Source organism: Vulpes lagopus, chromosome 11 (genome assembly GCF_018345385.1).
Source record: "Vulpes lagopus strain Blue_001 chromosome 11, ASM1834538v1, whole genome shotgun sequence".
Lineage (NCBI taxonomy): Eukaryota > Metazoa > Chordata > Mammalia > Carnivora > Canidae > Vulpes > Vulpes lagopus.
Window position 1 is genome coordinate 78,796,090 of NC_054834.1, and position 22,912 is coordinate 78,819,001.

The 22,912-nt window shown below is 49.3% G+C and overlaps 1 protein-coding gene across 1 annotated transcript; it reads right to left on the reverse strand.

The window, feature by feature from the left end:
• Positions 1-13,776: 13,776 nt before the first annotated feature.
• LOC121501350 (pepsin F-like) lies at positions 13,777-22,278 on the reverse strand. The gene is made up of 9 exons (XM_041773312.1): positions 22,226-22,278; positions 20,985-21,147; positions 19,986-20,103; positions 19,780-19,898; positions 18,204-18,403; positions 16,083-16,199; positions 14,600-14,744; positions 14,413-14,511; positions 13,777-13,971 (listed from the first exon to the last, which is right to left on the reverse strand). The coding sequence occupies exons 1-9, from the start codon at positions 22,276-22,278 to the stop codon at positions 13,819-13,821; spliced, it is 1,167 nt and encodes a 388-aa protein (XP_041629246.1). The 3' UTR covers positions 13,777-13,818.
• Positions 22,279-22,912: the final 634 nt, after the last annotated feature.

A 22,912-nucleotide genomic window follows, 5' to 3' on the forward strand; every position in this document is an offset into this window, starting at 1 on the left:
GCGCTAAACCGCTGCGCCACTGGGGCTGCCCTCATAATAAATTTTTAAAAAAGAAAGGAGGACCAAGCCTTTTGCACCCACTTCTCAATTTAGACATGAAGGGAAATATGGGTGGGCGATAGCAGGGACCATCAGGATTGAGATGCAATGAATGAATGAAGATCATGCATGTTTTATTCATCTTTCATTTCCCTCAGTAGATTATATGGTGCATGGAGTGTTCATCATGCTGTTTTGATGAATCCCAGGCAAAGCTGGGCTTAGTTAAGAGCAGGTTGTAGGGGGCACCTGGGTGGCTCAGTGGTTGAGCATCTAGATGCCTTCAGCTCAGGTTGTGATCCTGGGTCCTGGGATCAAGTCCCACATCGGGCTCCCTGCATCGAGCCTGCTTCTCCCTCTGCCTGTGTCTCTGCCTCTCTCTCTGTGTCTCTCATAAATAAATAAATAAATAAATAAATAAATAAATAAATAAATAAAACTTTAAAAAAAAAGAGCAGGTTGGGAATGTGGCTCCAAGTGGGGTCATGATTCCCTACTTAGCCATTCTGCTAATTGACCTGGGGTAGCATGTTCCATGTGTTTCTCTCCATTGGCAGTTAGAAGACACCAAGGAGCTTGGATTTATTGATCTCTTACTCTTAGCTCACTCTGCTAAGTAATATTATTATCCATATTTGATGGATGCGGAGACTGAGGCACAGAGAATTTGTGACACTTGCCTGGGGGAGCTTGAATCCTGGCCCTTCTCTGTTGCTCCTTGTGCCTTCTCCCTCAGTCCCTGGACTAGAGCTTACTGCAGGCTATGGGTGAATCTTATGAAGAGTTCTGGATCCAGGGTCTAGGTAAGGACCTTAGTACTGCCTCTGAATGTCTGTAAGACCTGGGAGTAATGGGGATAATAGTCCTACCACTTTCATGGGATCGTTGTGAGGATAAAACATGGAGTGCTAACAAGCCACACACTTTTTTTTTTAAGATTATTTATTTTAGAGAGAGAGCACATGCACACATGAGCGGGGGGGGGGGGGCAGAGGGAGAGAGAGAGAATCTCAAGCAGACTCCATGATGAGTGCAAATCCCACCACCATGAGATCATGACCTGAGCCAATACCAAGCATCAGATGCCTAAACGACTGCACCACCCTGGTGCCCCTAACCAGCCACGCACTTACAATGGCTAAAATGAAAGCAACTGTCAACTGCAGGTGCTGGTGGGGATGCTGGGCCACCATTGCAGGTGGACATGCAAGAGGCATAGCCCCTTTGGAAAATGACTTAGCAGCTTCTTGTAAAGTAAACATGTACTTATCATTTGACCCAGCAATCTTCCTCCTGTGATTCACTGAAATACTGGGTTTCTATTCACTGAAAAGAAATGAAAACCGTATGTCCCCACAAGGACCTGTACACAGATGTTTGTAACAGCTTTTTTTCATAATTGCCAAAAACTGGAAACAACTTGGAAGTCCTTCAGCTGTTCCCTGGATATGCAAATGGTGGTGCAGCCACTTGACAGAAGAGCCCTCAGCAACAGAAACAAAAGAGCTGCTGGTTGAATCTCATAAGCATCATGCTGAATAAAGGAGGTCAGACTCAGAGATTACAAATCTTACAAATATGTAAGATTCTACCTATATGACATTCTGGAAAAGGCAAAATAATGGGAACAGAAAACAGGTGAGAGTCCAGAGGAAGAGGTTGGCTTTGGGGAGATGGAAATACTCTCTAGATTGTACACTTGAAAAGGAATGCTTAAAAAAAAAAAAAGAAAGAAAAGGAATGCTTTACTCTATGACAACAGACCTGATGCACTTGACTTTTATAGCAGGTGATGTGTTCAGCCAGTAACAGCCACACAAGCTGGGGAGGGGGGTGGTGAAGGGAAATTGGGTACTAGGTTCTGCTTGTGGGGGTGCCCTGGAGAGGACCCATTTGATTCCTTTGAAATAAGATGTTGTAATACCATTAAAGGAAACACAAAAGAAAAGAACAATGCATTCACCACCCCTGCTTCCATTTCGGTCCTACAGAACCACGAGTAATACCTGTCACAGCCTGCTTTTCTCTTCCACATCGAATGGTGGCAGTGATGAAGCTGGTCCACTGTGGTGAAGCCCTGGGGAACCGAGTGAGGACCGAAACTCCTCAGAGTGACTGGCTGGCTGGCTCTTTCACGCCATCCTGGGGGTGAGAGTGGGGTGGCCATGGTCCATCTAGGAGGGGTAGATAGTGTCCAGGCATCTATCTGGGGGGCATAGCTTGTCTGTGAGACCCACATGGGAATTTTGGATAGAGGAGAAATATGTTCAGGAAGCAGAAGGAAGGCTCCTCAGGCAGGAACCCAAGGGAGCCATTCACGCATTCGTTTAGTACATTTTTACTATGAACCTGTTACATGCTGGGCAGGCATGTTCAAGAGGCTGGGGGTACATCCATGAGCAAAATGAAAATACACCAAGCCTTCAAGGGTTTGTAGTCAAGTCAAGAGAGGGCAGATAGGGGTGGGGAGCTCTTTCCTTCCCACCTGGATAGGTCTTTGGATTGCACTAAAGAGAAGCTCTTAGATGGGTGAAGATAGTTGAGTCTTCCCATATTAGAGATTTTAACACCTTGAGAGAGGCTGAACTGCTCGGTGGCACCAATCCCCAGCTTATGTCTCAGTCTATGATGAGCCCCAATTATCCTTGCCCCTCCTGCTCCCCTCCCTTGAATGCATGGAGGAGAACCTGTGACTTGTTCTAGCCAATAGGATGTGGGAAAGCAGATGGGATGTCACTTTTGTGATTATATTATATGGGATCATCATCACTTCTGTCTTGCCAGTAGAGTCTTTTTTTCTCTCTTTTTTCTTTTATTTAAATTCAGTTTGCCAACATATAGTGTAACACCCAGTGAGACTCTTTGTATAGATGTTTTTCCTCCCTCACTCTGATGGAACAAGCTGCTCCCATGGAGAGGCCCAAACAGCAAAGAATAGGGGGTGGCCTCTAGTCAACAGCCAGCAAAGAACTGAGGCCCCTAGTCTGACAGCCCACAAGGAGCTGGATCCTGCCAACAACCATGTGAGCTGGGAAGTGGACCCTTATCCAGTCGAATGCCAGATGAGACCGTGTCCCTGGCTGACACCCTGACTGCAGCTTCATGAGACACTGAAACAGAGGACCAGTTGAATGAACCTGGATGCCTGACCCACAGCAACTGTGAGCTAATAAATGTGAGTGTTTCAAGCTGCTAAATTTGTGTTAATTCGTCACCAACAGTAGAAACTAATACAATAGAGGGCACCTGGGTGGCTCAGTGGTTGAGCCTTTGGCTCAGGTTGTGATACCGGGGTCCTGAGATCAAGTCCCGCATTGGGCTCCCCATTCATGAGAGATATGTCTCTCATATCTCTCATGAATAAATAAAAATCTTAAAAAAAAAGAAACAAATACAATATAAACCCCCTTGAAAATTCCATTAAGAATGACATAACCACCTCTGCTTTTCTCCGTTTGGGGCCATTCCAGAGCCCTCCTGGCAGTTTTCTGCCCAGGCAACGTGAGCCATCGGGCAAGAAGGGAGCTGACATATGAAACTCCGTCCATACAGTAAGGCTTGTGCTTCTGAGGCTCTCCAAGCTTTCCTCAGTGCTTTGAGATACAGGGGCTTTTAAGAATTATTATCATCCCTGAATTATCCCTACTGACACAGTTCAGAAGGTTTAAGTGGTCAGCATGGGTTCCTATAACTAAACAGTGACACTATTTAGGGGCTAGAACCTGTGTCACAGAAGTCTGTGGTCTGGGGAGACCGTTGCCCTGGGCAGGCTCTGCGCCCACCCTACCCCCCACCTAGTTCCTGCCCATTGGTTAGAACGTAAGGTGGATGTTCCATCATGGCCACAGTCTCCTCCCGGGGCACTCAGGGGGGCCACTCCACCCAGTCCCTATAGGAATTCCTGGGAGGGACAGTAGATCCCCGATTCTAGGACCACGTGTCTTCCATGAGCAGGTCTGATCAGCAGCCAGAGCCGCTCCTCGGCTGCCAAGGGGGATGCCAGGTAATCTCATTGTGCCAGACTGGCCTGGTAGAAAGATTAGACAACACTGTGTACACTGCCATTAGCCCTGCCCTGAACTTGGCTTTAAGGGGCACTCAGAACGGCATCACTAAGGCAGGGCACCCCCCGCCAACGGCACAGGTGTTCAGAAACGTTCCGTGAACATATCAAATCAAGCAATGGAATGAGATCTAAAGAACTCAGTCTTGGCAAGACTGAAATGGAGCATTTAAGCAAGATAAGTGTTATCGAGCTGGTGTGATAGGCTTTGGGCTGGCTGGTCCCCTAGGGGCTTTCAATCAAGGCCTTGCCCCAGGCACACAATCTTCCAACACTGACCACACACTTCCACTCCCCAGCCTCAGCCTTGCGGAATTGCTCTAGGGATGGGCACATGTTTTACAATTAAATTTATAATGACATTTTTGGGGCCCGAGTCTACAAATAATGCATGTCCCTTGTAAGATTACTTATAGGCAAATAAAAGTTTTAAAGGGATTCAACCGCACCCAGAATGATCCCCCCATTAATGTCGTAAATGAATAAATTTATTTTTTCCGAAAATGGGGCCAGACAATAAAATACTCTTGTAGCCTGCTTTTGAAAGAAAAATGAGGGGCAGCCCGGGTGGCTCCGTGGTTTAGTGCTGCCTCCAGCCCAGGGCCTGATTCCGGGAGTCCTACATTGGGCTCCCTGCATGGAGCCTGCTTCTCCCTCTGCCTGTGTCTCTCCCCCTCTCTCTCTGTGTGTCTCTCATGAATAAATAAATAAAATCTTAAAAAAAAAAGAAAAATGAAATGTTCATGTGTTTTCCAGGTGATTTCATGTCATTTACACCATCATTTTATTTTATTTTAGATTTTATTTATTTATTGGAGAGAGAGAGAGAGAGAGAGAGAGAGAGAGCACACAAGCAGAAGGAGGAGCAGAGGGAGGAGAAGCAGGTTTCTCCACCGACCTGGAAGCCCGATGCAGGGTTCCATCCCAGGACCCCAAGATCATGATCTGAGTTGAAGGCAGACACTTAACTGACTGAACCACCCAGGTACCCTCCCTACACCATCATTTTAAAAGCATTTCTTGAACTATACGGTGTGTACCATAGGGAATGGCTTCATACAATTTCACAAACCGAAAAAGTCCATGTAACCACTACCCAGATCAAGGAATAGAACATTGCAAGGGCCCACAGAGCTCCCTGAGGCCCCCCTTCTAGATCCACCCCCCCCAAACCAAGCATAATCACCACTCTAATTTCAAACAGTAAAGATTAATTTGGCTTGTTTCTGTACTTCAGGGAAACCGCACCACATCTACTCTCTGGGTCTAGCTTCTTGGCTCCAAATTATGTTCATGAGATTTACCCCAGGATAGTGGGCAGCTGCAAATCAGTGATTTTCACTGCTGTATATTGTTTTGTTGTGTAAATATACATTTTCTGGACCTCTTCTCTGGTCAATGGGCCTTTGGGTAGCTTCTAGAGTGGGGGTTCTTAGGAACCATGGTGCTATTAACATTCCAATACATGCCTTTTGGTGAATATATGTAGCATTTCTATTGGCTGTAGACCAGGAGTGGACTTGCTGGGTCATAGGGCAGGTTCAGCTCTAGTACAAACTGCTAAGCAGTTTTCCAAGTGGTTGTACCATTTTGTGCTCCCACCAGCAGATAGTGGGAGTTCTAGTTGCTCCACGTTCTGGTCAACACTTGGTATGTCCATCATTTAATTTTAGCTACTCTAGTGGGTGTAAGAAGGTACCTTCTTGTGGTTTTAATCTGCATTTCCTGAATAGTAATGCTAAGCACGTGCTTACTGGCCATTGGTGCCTGCTCAAGTCTTTTGCTCATTTAAAAGACCATTAGGTTGCTTGTCTTTTATTATAACTTGCAGGAGTTTTACATCAGTAATTTAATTGTTTAAGGACAAAATATCTTTATAAAATGTGGGGTGCCTGGGCGGCTCAGTCGGTGAAACATCTGCCTTTGGTTCAGGTCATGATCCTGGAGTCCTGGGATGGAGTGCCATGTTAGGCTCCCTGCTCAGTGGAGAGTCTGCTTCTCTCTCTCCCTCTGCCTCTCTTCTGCTCATGCTCTCTTTCTCTATCTCTCTCTCAAATAAATAAATAAAATCTTAAAAAACAAAAACATAAAATCTTACATGCATATGATGCCATTATAGGAAAAGGGGAACAAGCTGAATTGCCTTGGCAGCAGAGGGGATGAAGACTCGCCAACTCCACAAGACATTCCTATGGAACCCCTGGAAATTGAACTTACAGTTTGAAAAACCCGTGAAACAGAGGCTCTTCTCACTCTTACCTCTTAGGTGTCTTACCTCATTTGCAGATTTGGAGTTTGCAGGAGCAGAGGACATCTCCCCTAGAAAATCTCTCCCCCATGGCTGTCCCAACCCAAGTTGGCAAAAGTAATTGCCTGCAAGTGTCGAGCACTTACCTATGTCATGCCAGGTACCTGTACACCTGCATGAGATCTTCCCATGAGATAGATCCTGAACTATATGGCACCATTTCATTTACCTCAGCTGGTAAACTGAGGCTCAGAGAGGTTCAGCAGCTTGCTTAGGGTTCAGAGCAGTGGAAGGCAACCTTGACTCTTCTGCTAAGAGGGTCTAATGCCAACTGTGCCTGCCCCGCTGGACCTGAGATTTTTGGGATAGTAGGGGTGAAAATTCTCTTGAATGGAAACATGTGCAAGGCTTCTGGGAGCTGGTGTGTTCTATTTCTTGGCCTGCACGGGGTTACTCGAATGTTTCATAACAATATGCTAAATCGTGTATTTATGCTTTAAACCTATTTACATGTTGGTTATGCTTCACAATTGAAAAAAATGAAAAAGCAGGTAGTCCCCTCACTCTGGCTCTGGATCCTCCTTATTCACTAAGGAAAGTGAATTTCTAATTGGTTTGGTTTGGTTTTCAGACCTCTGAGGACTGGCAAATGGCGCACAGGAGACAGGACACTCACTGGTCCAGGCATAGTCCATCTCCCTAGGGCAGGTGAAACCAAGCCCCTCCCATCCAGACCAGCCCCTGGGACAAGGAGGCAGATCAGTGGCATGACGGTAATGCATAGACGCCTGGGAGCATGACACTGACTAGCAGGTATAAAGGCAAGTGTGTGCTGGGAATTCAGTCTCATTTCCACGACCCTATGAGTCAGATACCCCTCCTCTTTATGTGTCACTGGTAGGATGCAGAGAGGTTCAGTGGTTCAAGGTTACACAGGTTACTCAGCTGGCAGGGGGCAGAGCTGGGGTTCAAATCCAGGCTGTCTGGAATGTGAGCCCACACTTGTAAGCATTTACTGCCACTTTCCCAGGAATACACACACCCAATTTCAGAGCTCCCAAGGCTTGTCCCTGGGCCCAACCCGGGGGGAAAATTTCTGCTTGTGGAGAAGGCAATAAATAGGTAGTGAGCTCTGCCCCTGAGAGGTATGCAAGCTGAAGCTGGGATGCCCCCTGCAGATGGTGCAGAATTGATGTTTCCATATAGATGAAGTGAATGAACACATGAAAGGATGAGTGAGTGAATTGGCCCAGGGCAGCAGGAGCCCACTGACCTTTAGGGCCTAGGACCATGGGAACCCTATAGCCCCAACTCTGTGTCCCCTGAGCAGCGAGGGCACTGGGTGCTGTGGTCAGGCTCTCAAGCACAGTCAGGAAGCAGAAAGGAGGTAGTGGTTTCTTGGGGGTAGGGATGTGCTCATGCAGAATCCTGAGAAGGCTGAATGAAGCATGATGTGGAGCCTCCAACCCAGCTTTGGGGAGAATGCAAGAGAGGAGCGTGGGGGAGGCAGGCATCTGGAACTGGGCAATACAAGGGTTAACTGGAAGCAGACAAAGTGATGTTTGGAACCTGGGAGTGGGCTGGCAGAGGATGGAGTTATTAACCGGGGTATGGAAAATTCTCGGGAGCTGGAGTGTAACCAAGGAGTTTGCCTGGAGTCCCGCAGCAGAGACAAAGGGATTCTCAGAAAGCCCCTCTGCCCCTCACAGCCCCCACCCCCCGCCCCCCCCCTCAGGGTGCCTCCCTGGAGCTGGATCTGCCCAGGGTGGAGGGTGCAGTGGAAACTCACTGGAGCTGGTGGCCTGGGGTGAACTCCTGCTGGGGACAGAGGGCTAGGTCTCTGATAATGAGTCCCGCCCCATAGGGCACCAGCTCTTTCATCCTCCGAAAGCCACATTACTTACTCCCTGGTGAGCACGCCTCTGGACCTGACCCTCTGTGTCTGTTCTGATCCAATCTGATCTGATGGAGGCCCTGTTCTTTCTGGCAGTGACCTGGGTCCTGGCTTCTGACCTGTGACTTTATCATGTTTGGTTACAGTGGAGCGAGCTGGGGAAGTGGCCGGAGGGTATTTAAAACCCTTGACCTGGGCCTCAGGCTCCAGATGAAAAAAACATTCTTGAAGCAGCAGGGGCCTCCAACCAGAGGATCTGCAGCAACAGCGTGGGTGGCCTCCTCCCTTGGCCTAGGGGTGGGCTGTGAGGCCACGGATGATTGCGGAAGCCTTTGCCATCTTTCTAGACCCTCTTACTGCTTTGCATCACCCACTTTGGCCTGGTTCCTGAGTACCCAGATTCCTCCTTTGCCTGGTCCATCTCCTCATTCATTCATTCATTCATTCATTCCATGTGCTGGTCAATAGGCCCACTAGAGACAAATTAGCCATTAATTTTGCCTCCATTGGGTTCACATCTGAGTGGGAGGAATAAGACCCAGACTTAAATCACTATAATAATGGGCAGAAAATCATCACAATAGTTAGCTAGAGCAGGATACCAAAAAGAGCCAAGGCGCTATAGGTCATTTAGAAAAAGGAGCTCACTTCTAGGGAACATCTGGGAGGTCATCATGGGGGAGGAGGCATTTGAGCTGTCTTTATGAGAGTAGCTTAAGAGTGTGTTTCCCCCTCCTAGGGGGAATCAACTTTTTATAGATATTTGAAACTGGCACAGAGTAGATGTCAGGTGAATTAAGCCTCCTGATGGACCCTCTGGAATGAACTTTTGATCACTGGTGGTAGAGAAGTCTTCAGGGCCTCTCTGGAGGCTTGAAAATCACACTGCTGGTGTGCTCCCAGCACCTGTCACCCTGCTCAGCCGGAGGTGTGCCTGTGAGGGTGGACAGCAGAATCCCACATGTTCTCTCCATCCCGGGGCTGGCTCAGGTAAGGCACCCTCCCTTCCCCTGTTGTCCTGGGGCTGCCTTACCCCTGGCACTAAACATGAAACCATCTCTAAAGTTTGAAACTTTTTATTTTGAAAGTATTTCCAATTTCCAGAAAAATTGCCAGTCTAGTGCAATAAGCTCCTGCATATACTTCATGCACATTCAACCTATTGTTATTTTGCCATTTGTCTCTGTCTACACACACACACACACACACACACACACACACACACACACACACGGAGTATTATTTTGGTTGAATAATTTGAGTCAGTTGCAGACATCATGACCCTTTACTCTAAACCTTTAGTGTGTATCTCCAAAGAACAAAGACATTCTCTTACGTAACCCCGGTTCAATGATTATATTTAGGAAATTCAACTTTGACACAATCCTATTATCTGACACATAGCACCTATTCAAGTTCACCAGCTATCCTAAGATTGTTCCTTTAGGTGATTTTTTTTTTTTTCCTGATGCAAGATTCAATTCAGGCTCATGCCTTATTTTGTGCCTGGTCTCTTCACCTCCCCTTTAGTCTGGAACAGCTCCTTAGCTTGCCTTTTGTTGTTCTTGACGTGGGCAGTTGTAAAGTTTGGGCTGGTTTTGCAGAATGTACCTGGATTTGAGTTTGAGGTATTTATATTTTTAGATTCAGGTTATGTGTTTTTTCACAGGAATGTCACGGGAGGCACTGGGTGTTGATCAGTCCTACTCTGGGTGCTGACTTTGGTCACTTTAAGGTGGCATCTACTGCTCAGATCCTCCACTGTGGTTCTCAAGCTGGGATTCCTAGGTGTTCTGTGGGGAGGTGCTTTGAAATGGTGCAGATAAGCTGTCCCCCCTCCGCCCCCCCCCCCCCCCCCCCCCCCCGTGAAGACCTTCACCCGAGTTGAAGCATCCCTTGAGGATTTGCGCCTGAATCAATCATTAAAGTGATGGCCACAGTGGTAATTTTCATTTACATTTTTCAATTGGCAGTCTGTGGTGAGGAACAGCTATCCTTTCACCCTATGTATTTATTTATCTGTTTGTATTTATTGATCAATATGGATTCATAGATTCTTGTTTTATTCAATGAGTTAAAATCCAGTATTATTATTCTTACTTTTCATGCCTAGACTGGCCTGGGTTTGGCCCCTGGAAGCCCCTTTCAGCTGACTCCTGTATTCTTTTGACACATCCCAGCATTTTTTGTGTTTATCTGTGTAATGGGCTGAGTGACCTCCCCCCTCCCCAGTATTTCCATATGTTGAAGTCCTAACCCTCAGAATCACCAAATGTGACTGTAGCTGGAGATGAGGTCCTCCAAGAAATGGTTGAGATGAAATGAAGTCATATGGGTGGCACTCATCCAATCTGACCAGTGTCCTTACAGGAAGAGGAGATTGGGGCGCCTAGGTGGCTCAGTCAGCTTAGCGTTCAACTCTTGGTTTTGGCTCAGATCATGATCTCAGGGCCATGAGATTGAGCCCTGCACTGGTCTTTGTGCTCAACGGGGAGTCACTTGGGATCCTCTCTCTTCCTTTCCCTCTGCCCCTCATCCGCTCAAGCCCTCTCTCTCAAATAAATAAATAAATAAAAATTTTTAAAAAGGAGATTGAGATAAGACACACAAAGAGGAAGGACCATGAGAAGACACCAGAAGAAGGTGGCCACCTCCAAGTCAAGCAGAGAGGCCTCAGAAGAAACAACCCTCCTAACACCTTGATCTCAGATTTCCAGCCTCCAGAACTGTGACAAAATGAATTTCAATTGTGTAAGGCCTTGCACTACCCCCCACACCACACTCCCAGTCTATGGTATTTGTTATTGCAGCCTGAGTAAACTGATAGTAGTTGTTAGCATCCACATTTCTTGATTTTGCAGTTATGCTCAGTGTGAACTGATGATATGGTTTTCTCAACATTGGTTTCTTTTTGTTTTTTTTAAAGATTTTATTTATTTATTCATGAGAAACACAGAGAGGAGAGAGAGAGAGAGAGAGAGAGAGAGAGGCAGAGACACAGGCAGAAGGAGAAGCAGGCTCCATGCAGGGAGCCCGAGTAGGACTCTATCCCGGATCTCCAGGATCACACCTTGGGCTGAAGGCGGCGCTAAACCACTGAGCGACCCGGGCTTCCCTCTTTTTGTTTTTTCTTTTTAAGATTTTATATATTTATTCACGAGAGATACAGAGAGAGGCAGAGACATAGGCAGAGGAAGAAGCAGGCTCCCTGCGGGGAGTCCGATGCTGGACTAGATCCCAGGACCCTGGGATCATGACCTGAACCAAAGGCAGATGCTCAACCACTGAGCCACCCAGGCGTCCTCTTAACATTGGTTTCACATAACATTCATCCCCAGGATATTTTATGGAGCATCCACCATGTCCCGGGCCCTAACTTAGGCACTTGGGGATCTATCGAGAGACAAGACAGACCCAAATCAGGTCTAAAGGTGGGAGAGCTGGTATGACAGTGGTTTCATGTTACTAAATAGCCATTCTTGCAGAGCAGCTGGGACCAAGGGGCAGGTCCACCGCGACCTGAAAGAGGACGCAGAGCGCGTGCGCAACACCCATCTTGGCCACTAGGTGACAGCACGTCACAGTCCGTTCCCGGAGGGCTTTTCGATGGGAATGGATTTGCTGGGTGCAACCGCATCATCTCCTCTCTGTTAGAAGACTTTCTCTTTCGTGGAATAATGCTTAGCTCCTACCCCCCTTTTCCTTTAAGGACAAATCATCTCTGAAAAGATGGTACCAATCTGCACTCGTGTAAGAAGTGTTCAAGAGCTTTTTCCTTTTCCTCCACATTCTCTCTCACCAGAGGCTGGATACATCCCTTCCGTATGCAACTGGCAAAGAGTAAAAGTGGAGGGCTGGGGTGTGGTGGAGGGCTTTTTGCTTTGAAGATCAGATTTTATGCTCATGTTGGTAGCACAGGCTACACATACAGGAACCTTAAGGAAAGTTTAGTTCATTAAAAGGCACCAGTTCCAGCCTTGATCTTGGGCTTGTTTAGGGGGAGCAAAGCCCAACCTTTTATGGTTGATGGAGTAGCCGTAAGCCACAGAGATACCACACATGTCTCCTGCCATGGATGCAGCAGTGTGCGCTGGTGGGAGCACTTACTAATTCATCTATTCGCTTATTCAACGTGTATTTACTGAGGGTCCACTATGTGTCTGTCATTGGGAGCTGGAGCCCATCCGAGCCAGCAGCTCGGATGCCTCCCTCATCTGTACAATGGGGGCAGCATTCTCTGCCTTGTGGGGGGTCATGGGGAGACAGTGAGCATATGTAATTAACTAGACCTATTAGTCTTGCTCTTATTGGTGGCTTCTGACCAAGAGAGAAGTTGCCTCTAGTCCATGAAGAGGACTTGAGCATGAGTTTTACAAACTATTTGCCTGAGTCTTCATTGAGCCCAGTTTTTAATTTTTATTGTTTGTTTGAAAACATTACCAAGTCTGGCCTCCCCCTCCACGAGCTCACATCATGTTCCTCTGCCATCCTGAAGGGACTAGGACAGAACCGTGGACATAGAGTAGATCTCACACAGACAGTAGCTGCGGGGTTTGGGGCAAGACTGAGGTCAATGCCAACTCACCCAACCTTCCCTGACTCCCCCAAAGAGAAAGCCCATAGTCCTCGGACCTCCTACTAATGCCTGTTATTTTCTCCACCTGGCACTCATGGGTGGCCAGAGTGGGACCATCTGAGTTTTAAGGACCTCACTCAGAGCCCCCGGGGGCAGAAGGCCACTGCCAACTAGGCTTTTGCGATCGGAAAATAGAATCTACCTTTACTATCCTCAACCGTCCCTCTGGATGTGGAGGTGGCGGATATTGGAGGTGTTGGCATGACCTCTCTCCCAGCTGTCTAGCACGCACCTCGGCCCCTTCTTTTGGGGACTGTTCCTCCTCAGCTCAGGGGGCCACGTGGTTGGGCATGAAACTGTCGATCACACCCTTGGCACTGGTGAGGCCACGTGGCCAAGGAGAACCAATCAGAGTACCCCAGAGCCTGCCCACAGTGGCTGGTCCAGGGTCGGACACAGCCTGATGTGGACCAATCAGAGCCCTGCTGGGTACTCAGCTCCTTTCTAGGGTTTCTTCCTTTCGGTCTGCATCCCTTAAGGCTAGAAAGCCCCGAGGACACATGGAAGACTGAGGAAAGAAACTTGCCAGGAGAAGAGGATCAAAGATGAGGGAAGGGAGAGAAAGAATGAACTGACAGCTTTTGATCTCGTGGGTTCCCGAGCCCTTGGACCTGCTCTGATTCCCGCATCCTGGGTCCCCAGTAGCCTTCCAGGCGTTAGTCTCCCTCTTCTTTGAGGCCAGCTGGCTTTGGGCTCCTCTCACTCTGGTCCAGACTAGATTCTGAAGTCCTGCCTGTTTCTGAGGCACCTCCCAATCCGGAGAGAGGTGCTCCACGGAAAATGAGATCTTTTATTCTCTACTGAGAGCAGGGCTTTACAGAGCCGCAGACAGAGCCCAGGCGGGCACCTGGGCAGGAATGCCCCGTGTGTGTGTGTGTGTGTGTGTGTGTGTGTGTGTTTGGGGACGGCGTGGTTGCTTCCCTGAGCAGTCCCAGCATTTACACCGCTGGAGCCAGGCCGATCGTGTTGTTCCCTCGGTTGAAGACGGTGAAATACAACCTCAGGAAGACATCACCCAGGATCCAGGAGTCTGAGATGAACAAGCCGCCTCTGCCCTCATCAAAGTTGCTGTAGCAGGTGCCCTCTTGACCCTGGAGGAGACGGAAATTTTCACCAGTCAGACTGCGCCCACACCTGCAGCCTCCCCTTCAACAACCAGTGCCTCTCCTCTTCCTCTCCCTCCTTTCCTTTGAGCCAGTTGGCTCTCCCAGCAACTGAAAAGTGGGTGCCCATCCAGGAACCAGGACTGCCTGGGTCCTGTGTCTTTCCTGTGACTCACATTCTCGGCTGTTCCCTCCACAGAGACTGCCTTTCCTTCTCTCCTCACCCCTACCCTCACCCCCTACCCACCCCTTAAGACCGAACTCAGCTCCTCTAGGCAGCCTTCCCAGACCCACGTGACCCTCCTCTGCCACTCGGCCATATCTGCTATGGTGTGGCTTGGGCTCCAGGGGGCTCCTCCTTCTGGCTGCTACCCCAACATTCCTGCAAGTCCCAGATTTGAGGACCTGGCCCCAGGGTTGGCCCCTCACCTCCTGGATGTAGGCACTGGCTGGCACTGGGTAGTTGACGCCATTGATGGTGAAGACAATGTCGGGTAGGGTGTTGATGGTGTTGCAGTCAATCATGTACTGTCAGAGAAAGGGAGAGAGAAGGTTGGCCCAACTGGTCCTTCAGTGTATGGAGAACCCCAGACGTCCCTGCGGCATGACCTGTCACCTCGCCACTGTAGGACTGCTTGGCATTGATGATCTTCTGGATGTTGAGGACAACACTAGATGGGCCAATCAGCAACGAGGTTCCCGTATCAATAATGGCCTCGCAGCCACCACTGCATGCAATTACCGCTCCATTCATGGAGATGCTGAGAGACGGAGGATAAAGCAGGTTCCAGGATCACGGAGGATAAAGCAGGTTCCAGGATCACGCTTGGGGCTCCCTTCACTACCACCCCCTGGCTGGATCCAGAGCAGCCCTTTAGCTCAGGCCTTCCAGCTCTTTCTCTTTGTTCTGATCATACTGATCTTCTTAGACTTCTTTCAGTTCTTGAATGTCCCAAGCTCTCTGGTGCCTCAGGGCCTTTGCATAGGCTGGTGTCCCTTTCTAGAACCATCCCCACTCCCTTTGTCTGGCTAATTTCTCCCCGTCTTCCAGGTTCCAGCTTCACTGTCACTTTTTTAAGGGAAGTCTTATCCCCAGACTAAATCAGCCTCCTCTCTTGGTCACCTCAGCATACCTATACTCACTTCTGGCACATATCAAGACAGTAATTCATTATTTGTGTGACTTGTTTCATGTACATCTGCCCTGCTAGATGTAAGAGCAATTTCTATCCTCAGGGCCTCCCTCAAGTGTCTAGCACATAGCAGATTGCTCAACATGAGTTTGTTGAATGAATGAATGAACCAGTAAGTGAGAGAGGGACAGTGAGAGCTCTGTATCTGGTGTCTGGCTCACTATGGGGTCACACAGGGCAGATGGAGGTTCTCCTGCTGCAGGTGCTCAGAATGACAGGAAGAGAGCCACAGGCTGTTCTGCACCAGCTCCCAGCTCACATGCCAGGGCCCTGGCCAGGAAACACCTTATCTAGCTCAGGGGGCAGGACACCAGCTGTGGAAGCTTCCAAAGGACATTTTAAGCTTTTGTATGCTGGTGTCACACAGAATCACATTAGTTATTGCCTCCTTGTTCTCAGGTTGATTCCCTACTTTCTGATGCTCTCTGCCGCACTGTATGCTCAGGCCGAGACAAGGGGTGGTGGGGGCGGCACCTCATGTGATTTGCTTTCAGACCTCCAGAATGAAGATGACCCCTCTCCCCGGCTGGGCAGCCTCTCCTTAGGGTGACCAGCCGTCTTGGTTTGCCCAGGACTTTCCCTGTTTTCAAACTGCCTATCCCGTGTACTAGGAACCCTGTCAGGCTGGTGGACTTCCCCCCCATCCCCTTTTCAACCTCCGCCCGCTCCCAGTAGGTGGATGAGCACCTCCACCTGCCCCTCTTGCCAGAGGGAGTTCAGCTTCCCAGGTCTGTAGGGCCTCCACTTCCCCTGTCCTCGTGCACCGAGATTCAGGACAGAGCCCTCAGCTTGGTCAGGGCCTTGTCATGAGGCAGGGGGCTATGTCTGTGTGTCTGTCTACGCGTGTCTGCACGTGTGTGCGTGTGTGAGGATCACCCGGAGCCACCCTCAGGGGGACGAACTTACCTGTCCATGGATAATTGCCAGTAGAAGGGTTTGGATACGGGCACCCAGTTGAGGTCTCCCCTATAGTAGGAGTGGTCCACGCCTCCGAACATCACCACACTGCCCTTCTCCTCCTTTCTGGGGGTGGGGGGGGGAGGAAGAGCTCACTGGGTGGGCAAGATGATAGGGGAGAGGGCAGGATGCTTTTCCCAAGCTCAGCAAACACACCAGGCACCATCTAAGGGCACACTCTTCACTTGTGCCCTTCACTCTTCACAGCTTACTTGTTCACATATCACAAAGTCTTGTGGAGTAGGTGCTCCCCTGCTCTTTACAGACAGGGAGGTTGAGGCACGGAGGGGTTAGGGCCTGGCTAGTGGACGGTGAGGCTGAGTTCGAACCTGCACAGTCAGGCAGCAGGGCTGGCTCTGACCACCCCCTCTGCCTGTCCCCTTCGGCCATCAGAGCAGTCGGCCATGCATTTGGAGGGCACGGCAGCCAGAGAGGTCTGGCCTGTCCTCTTTCAGAAAAGCCTCTTTCAGGAAAGAGCCCCAGGCTTAGCAAGTTCCCACCTCTCTGCTGGGGCCTCCTGTTTTTGTTTTGCATCATTCCTACAAATTATGGAGCAGGTCTTGGGAGCACGCTAATATGTTAGTGAGGGAGGACACACCTCTGCCCACCCCTCTCCTTCCTTCCACAGCAAATCTAAGGGCGAGTCTTGTTGCCCCTTCCTCCAACACATATCCCGAATATGTCCATTATTTTCCCTCTTCCCTCTACCTCGCTGGACCAAGCTGCCCCTCTCTGTTTCCGAAAGAGACTGCTGAAGCCTCTCCCCTGGCCTCCCTGCCTCCACTCCACTGCATCATTTTCCAGGGCACACCCAGAGTGAACTTTCACAAATGTAAATTGGATCAAGTCTATTCCTGGCCTAATCCCTGCCAGAGGCCTCCACTCCTACACAGAGCAAAACCCCAGAGTAGCCTCGCCCCTGCAATATCAGCCCCCCCCCAGCCCCCGCCCCCCCATGCTCCATTCCCATTCCCCTCCTCCTGCATTGTTCCAGCCCCACTGGCTCCCTTGCTGGTCCTTGGGTGCTCCTTCAGGCCATCGCACAGGTTTTCCCTTCTGCCCGGGACTTTGCCTCTGCAGCCGGGCTCTCTCCCATCACAGAGACTCAGCTCAGAGACAGGCCTTTGCTGTAGCCCCTCTACATCCACACTTATCACTGTCTGTTCTATCACCTTGGCTTGTTGCGGCCACAGAATCGAGTATTATCCAGAGTTATCTTTTCCCTTTACTCGTGTATTTATTTCTTCCCTGCCTCTTCTGCCTCTTGCCTGTCTCCTTCACCAACACATAGTAGGCACTCAATAAATACTTGTTGAACAAATCTTCTTTGACTGGGGCTAGTATTCTTGAGGCTCAGAGGGGTTCAGCAGCTTGTTTCTGTTCGTGTATATAGCTGAAGTTTGAACTCCGGTCCCTCTAGAGCCTCCACCACACTCTGCCTCCTACACACATCTCTGGGTCAAACTCCACCTTTGGTGAGGAAGGTACAGCCTGTCAAAAGGGTCCTCCTCTACTCTGTGCTTCTCCCCTGCCCCAGACCCTTAACCAGACAGGGGACTTCAGCTCTTCCTGCTACTGAGCCCAGGGACCAGAGATCTGCTGATGACTTGACCACCCACCATGGGGGAGAATCCTACAGGCTGAGATCAGGGCCTGCCACGACAAGCACCTGCCTGGCCAACCTTGTACCAAGCTCTTCTCTGAGCCTGGGTTCTCCCATTGGTCAAATGCGGGACTTGGAAAAAGGGGGCCAGGAAAATCTTCCTGTAGAAGGGGCCAGATCATCATGATTTCAGGAATTGCAGCCTGCATGATATCCATTGTGACTGCTCCCTGCTGCCACTGTAGAGCAATGGCAGCCACAGACAGAATGGGAAAAAATGAGCATGGTGGCATCTCAATAAAGTTTTATTTACAAAAACAGGTGGTGGGCCAGACGTGGCCCCCAGGCCATAGTTAGCTGACCCCTGGTCTCAAGAAACTTCAAGATCAAGTAATCTACAATTTATCATGTAACTTGGAGGCATCTTAAGCTGATTTGGACAAAAGGCTCGTCCAGCCCAGACTTACTTGCTCAAGTAGAAGGCAAAGAGCTCCTGAGAAATGAGACCTTGTTTCCACAGGTTGTCGAAAATGGGGATGGTCCCTTGGAGGCTGAGGCTGGGGTAGGCCAGGCCCAGGATGCCATCGAAAACTGCATATTCCATGAACTTGCCAGGCTCCCTCAGGCTCAGGCCAAATGCCTGAGACTTGTCAACGAGGCCCTCGAACTATAGGAGAAGAGAGGGTTACCAGGGAGAGGGCTAGAAAGTGGGGCTGGGTGGAGGTGGGCAGGCATGTGCCACGAACACGGCAGAGGACAACCCAGGCATGGTAGTGCCCTCGGGGACCTCCGCTGGCATGAGGTACACGCTCTGTCTGCGTGGACTGTGTGGGTTTTAACCAACACTACTCCTCTTGCTGACATCATCCCTTTTTTACAGGTGGAGAAACAGATGCAGAATGGGGCCAAGTTGTTCACATTTGAAGACAAAAGGAAGAGAGAGGAGGACAGTCTTCTCTTGGGCATTACTCTGATGACAGAAATGGAGCAAATTCATTGCAATTCGTTGTGGATTCTGTGTCCACCAAGGACATAGACATGCTTATTATACCATGCAGCCATCAGGGCTTTTATGAAAATTCTGCATGGGAAATATGCTTGTGTGTGTGTGTGTGTGTGTGTGTGTGTGTGTGTGTGTGTGTTCAGGCACTTTAGGGGAGGCAGCCCACAGTTTTTATTAGAGCCTCAAAGTCCCCCAAAGGTAAGAACCCATTTCTCAGGGCCCTTCCACTGCTGCAGACTCCACTTCTCTTTTCTTTTCTTTTCTTTTTTTTTTTTTAAGATTTTATTTATTCATGAGAGACACAGAGTGAGAGAAGCAGAGACACAGGCAGAGGGAGAAGCAGGCTCCATGTAGGGACCCCGACGTGGGACTCAATCCCGGGTCTCCAGGATCACACCCTGGGCTGAAAGCAGGCTAAACGGCTGAGCCATCCAGGCTGCCCCAGCCTCTGCTTTTTTGCCTGGAGCCCTCTCTGCCCTCTCCCCCAAAGTATCTTCCAAGGGTATGAGTCCTGCTTCGCATCCCAGTTCTGCCTCTTAGCAGGTGGGTGACCGGAGTGCCTTGGGAAAGGCACTCACTCTCCCCATACCTCGGTGCTTGCATCTGCCTCATGGCAGTAGCAGTGGCTGCCCATTGGGCTGACACAGGGTCAAACAAGTTCTTACAACGAAAGCACCCAGCACCATGCCTGGCACAGTCTGAGAATATAAAAGCAGGTGGTTTTCCGCATTGCTGTCCCTGTTCCCAGCAAAATCAGCCTTGAGCTAATCGAGGGGAAAGAAGCTGCAAATCCTTGGCCCTAAGGTCCACCAGCACGATGACCTGCTCTCTGGGGTAGTTGTTCTAGGAGTCTGTGTGTCAGCTGGAGGGGAGCCTGGGGGAGAGTACTGTCTTCCTAGGGACACAGCCCTGCAGGGCAGGCAGCCAACTGCTGGGAGGCTTTGGGAAAGACAGGTGCTCCCCCCTGACCCTACATCTGGCCCTATAAGCAGTCACTGCTCCCTGGACCAGCCTGCCCTAGCTTTGGGTTTCCACCTTACCTGAATGGTGTCGTAGGCGAGAAATCCTGACATCGTCCCAGAACCGTACTGGAGGTGGATGGGCCGTCCCGAGACCCGGAAGGTGGTGGACAGCAGAGGGTTGAAGACGTTGTGATTAGCTGCAGACACAGGAGGTGAGTGTCTGTCAGGATGCCAAGGACAGAGGAAGGGATGGTGGTGCGCGAGAGGGGGTTGGAGGCACTCACCGCAGGCAGGGCTGGAGCAGTAGATGGACGGCACCCACAGGTCAGACGAGCCCGTGTCAAAGATGACCTTGAACTCCTGTGGGGGTGTTCCAATTCCGATGGTGCCAACGTAGGCTAGCTGCGGGGGCCAAGAAGGGGTGCTGAAGGAGGCCTGGACGAGGCCCTCGTCCTCTCTGACTCCCAGTGCCTCTGCCTCTTTTGGGTGTCTCGTGTCTCCTGCAATCAGCTTTCAACCACTCCCCTTAAAGCCTCTACTCAGACTAGTGCCTCTATTTGAAAAGCTCTTCAGTGTCACCCATAGCTCACTAAATCCTTCCACCCTCTAAGGCCCAGCTTAAGTGCTTCCCCCTCCAGGCAGCCCTCCTAATGTCACTACAGGCCCCTTCCTCTAAACTCAAAACATAATATCAATACCATGTAGTTAACCCTTTTACATTCATTAACTTATTGCCTGTCTCTCAGGTTGTACTATACATTCTTGGAGAAGAGATGAGACCCCTTGTTAACAATAATGATGATCTTATGTTAGTGTTTTATGGCCTCACACACCATAGGCACTTAATAACCTTTTTACTGGTGTCATTCTTGGGGTTGTGGAGGTTGCACTGCCTCTGCCGGGGGTGTAAAACTTGGGTCACAGTGGGTTTTGTCGTTTACGCAGACCTGGCTCCCCTTCAACTATAACTCAGTGATTTGCATTAGTTCAGAAAGAACAAAATCCCTCAAGCCAAGCACTGTGGCTCATGGGTGCCCAGTGAAGTATCGCTGGTGCTGAAATGGATATTTACCTGCCACCAGGTAGTTGCCAGACCTGGTTGCCACAGATCGGAGTTGAGGGTGGGGGTGACTTCTCTGGGAAGGGTTCCTATTCCCCCTTGTTTCTGCCTGCAAGAGCCCCAGCCCCAGCATCCCTGCTCACACCTCCAGTCATGTGAACCCCAACGCTTGGCTGGAGCCCTAGGGTGTGCTCTGTGGAGCCATTCTGCCTACTGCACTTACATCCAGGTAATTCCTCATGGATTCATAATAGACCCCTGTGTCTGGATCTACAGACTCAACAAACTTGTAGGCCAGGTTGTAAGGATGCTTCTCTAGATAATCTTTCAGCTTGTCCTTCTCCCTGAGGTTTTCTCGCATGGACTTGATCCTTGTCAGAGGGATTCTGTAAGCCAGCGTTGGGAAAGAGAAATGAATGAGAGACAGTAATTGCCCGCCCCATGTTACATGTAACTGCCACATCTCACTCTGTAATCCTACCGTGTATTTTCCAGGCATCTTTATGATATCATCATCAAGACAGGCCACCCAACAGAATGGAAAGACCATGGCAATAAACTTAGGTTTGAATACAGGTTCTGTTGTATGATCTTGGGTAAGCCCTATGCCCTTTCTGTGCCTCTGTTCTTCCTGCAAAAAGGTGGAATGACAATAACTCCCTCACATAGAATGTTTGGGGTGTTAAGCAAAATGATGGCTATCATGCATCTGACCGATAGGAGGTCCCAACAAAGGCAGCCATCCCTCTTGCTACTGTCATCTCATTGTGTTTTTCTCAAAGAAGCCATGATGGGGGTGAGGGGAGGTAGAGTGGAAATCATCCTCTCTTTATATGTAGTTGGTGACTTGGCATGGTCACACTGCTTGTTAGAGGCAAAACTGGGCCTATCAGTAGCTCTCTTGATCTTTTTCTCAGGGCTCAACCAGAAGAGAGGGGTTATGGAGGAAGTGAGGAGATGGGGAATAAATTAGAGAAATTAAGAGGACAGAGAAACAAGAAGGACACAAACTAGAAAAACACAGAGTTTGCATGCAGAGACATCCAAAGAGACAAAGACAAAGAGATAGGTAGATAGAGATATAGATATGTATATGGAAATGGAGAGAGAGCAGGGAGAGCAGATAGAAGACCTAGAAACAAATGTAGGAGAAATGCTGTTCCTAGACAGGGCCATGCCTACAGTTGCACAGGTTGTGCACTGAACAATTCCAAGGGGTGCCATTTCACATAGTTCATGATATGACTGGCACTCCTGGAGTTGTACAACCCTGCAGGGCTGCCTCAAGACACCTGGACCCCATGGTGCACGTGGTAAGCTACTGATCAATAAATAGATACTTGAACTTTAAGACAGTCTGGGAATGATTATATGCTCTTCTCTACCCATGGTGGAGCAGGAGAATAAGAGGACAAGAAAGAGTCCAGAAAAAGAGTGGATGCCACCTGAAGTCCCTGTACTTACGTGACTAAGCACTCTGAGAGGGCCACCAGCCCGAGGACCCCAAACCACTTCATGCCTTCTTCTTGGGTTCCGAGCATGCAATGGCCAGCACGAGTTGCTCATTATATGTACTCTGACCTGCCCTAGTTGTCCCCCTGAGGGCCGCTAAGTGGACCTGATAAGTCATATGAATCTCTCTGATAAGATCTCTATCCTCATCAGTGTTTGTGAGGAGGGGATTTAGAAAATTCACAGAATACAGAGATTTCTATTATGATCTCTTCCTTGGGGCTTGACTGGAACAAACAAACAAACAAACAATCCCAAACCGTAAGTTCTAGCAAAGAGTGGGTAGACTCTTCCTATCTTGGAGATAAAGGTGCTGCTAATAATGTCCTAAAAATAAGTGTCAGGTGCTACGCTTGGCTTTGCTGATCTGGTGTAGTCCCCCCAGGCCTGTGAGGCATGTGTTGCTATCCTCATTTGGAGAGGAGATTGCCAGGAGGAAGGGAGGTCAAGTGTCACTGTGAAGACACCGAGTACAGCACACTGGCATACAGATGATTTTAGGTGGTGGGATGGCACAGACCAGGGGCATTCATGATGCCAGTCAGCTCCAAAGATCCACTTAGAGCAGTATTACACTTACATAATTTTAATGTTAGAAGAAATGTGATGCATGCATCCAAGAGACCTGTTATTCACACA

Excerpts from the sequence above, each read along its gene's own strand:
- LOC121501350 (XM_041773312.1), bottom strand. The coding sequence starts at position 22,278 with ATGAAGTGGTTTGGGGTCCTCGGGCTGGTGGCCCTCTCAGAGTGCTTA. Across the intron at positions 19,899-19,985 it reads CTGCTCCAGCCCTGCCTGCG|CTAATCACAACGTCTTCAAC; the intron begins GTGAGTGCCTCC and ends CTGTGTCTGCAG. Across the intron at positions 13,972-14,412 it reads CCAGTGCCTACATCCAGGAG|GGTCAAGAGGGCACCTGCTA; the intron begins GTGAGGGGCCAA and ends CGTCTCCTCCAG.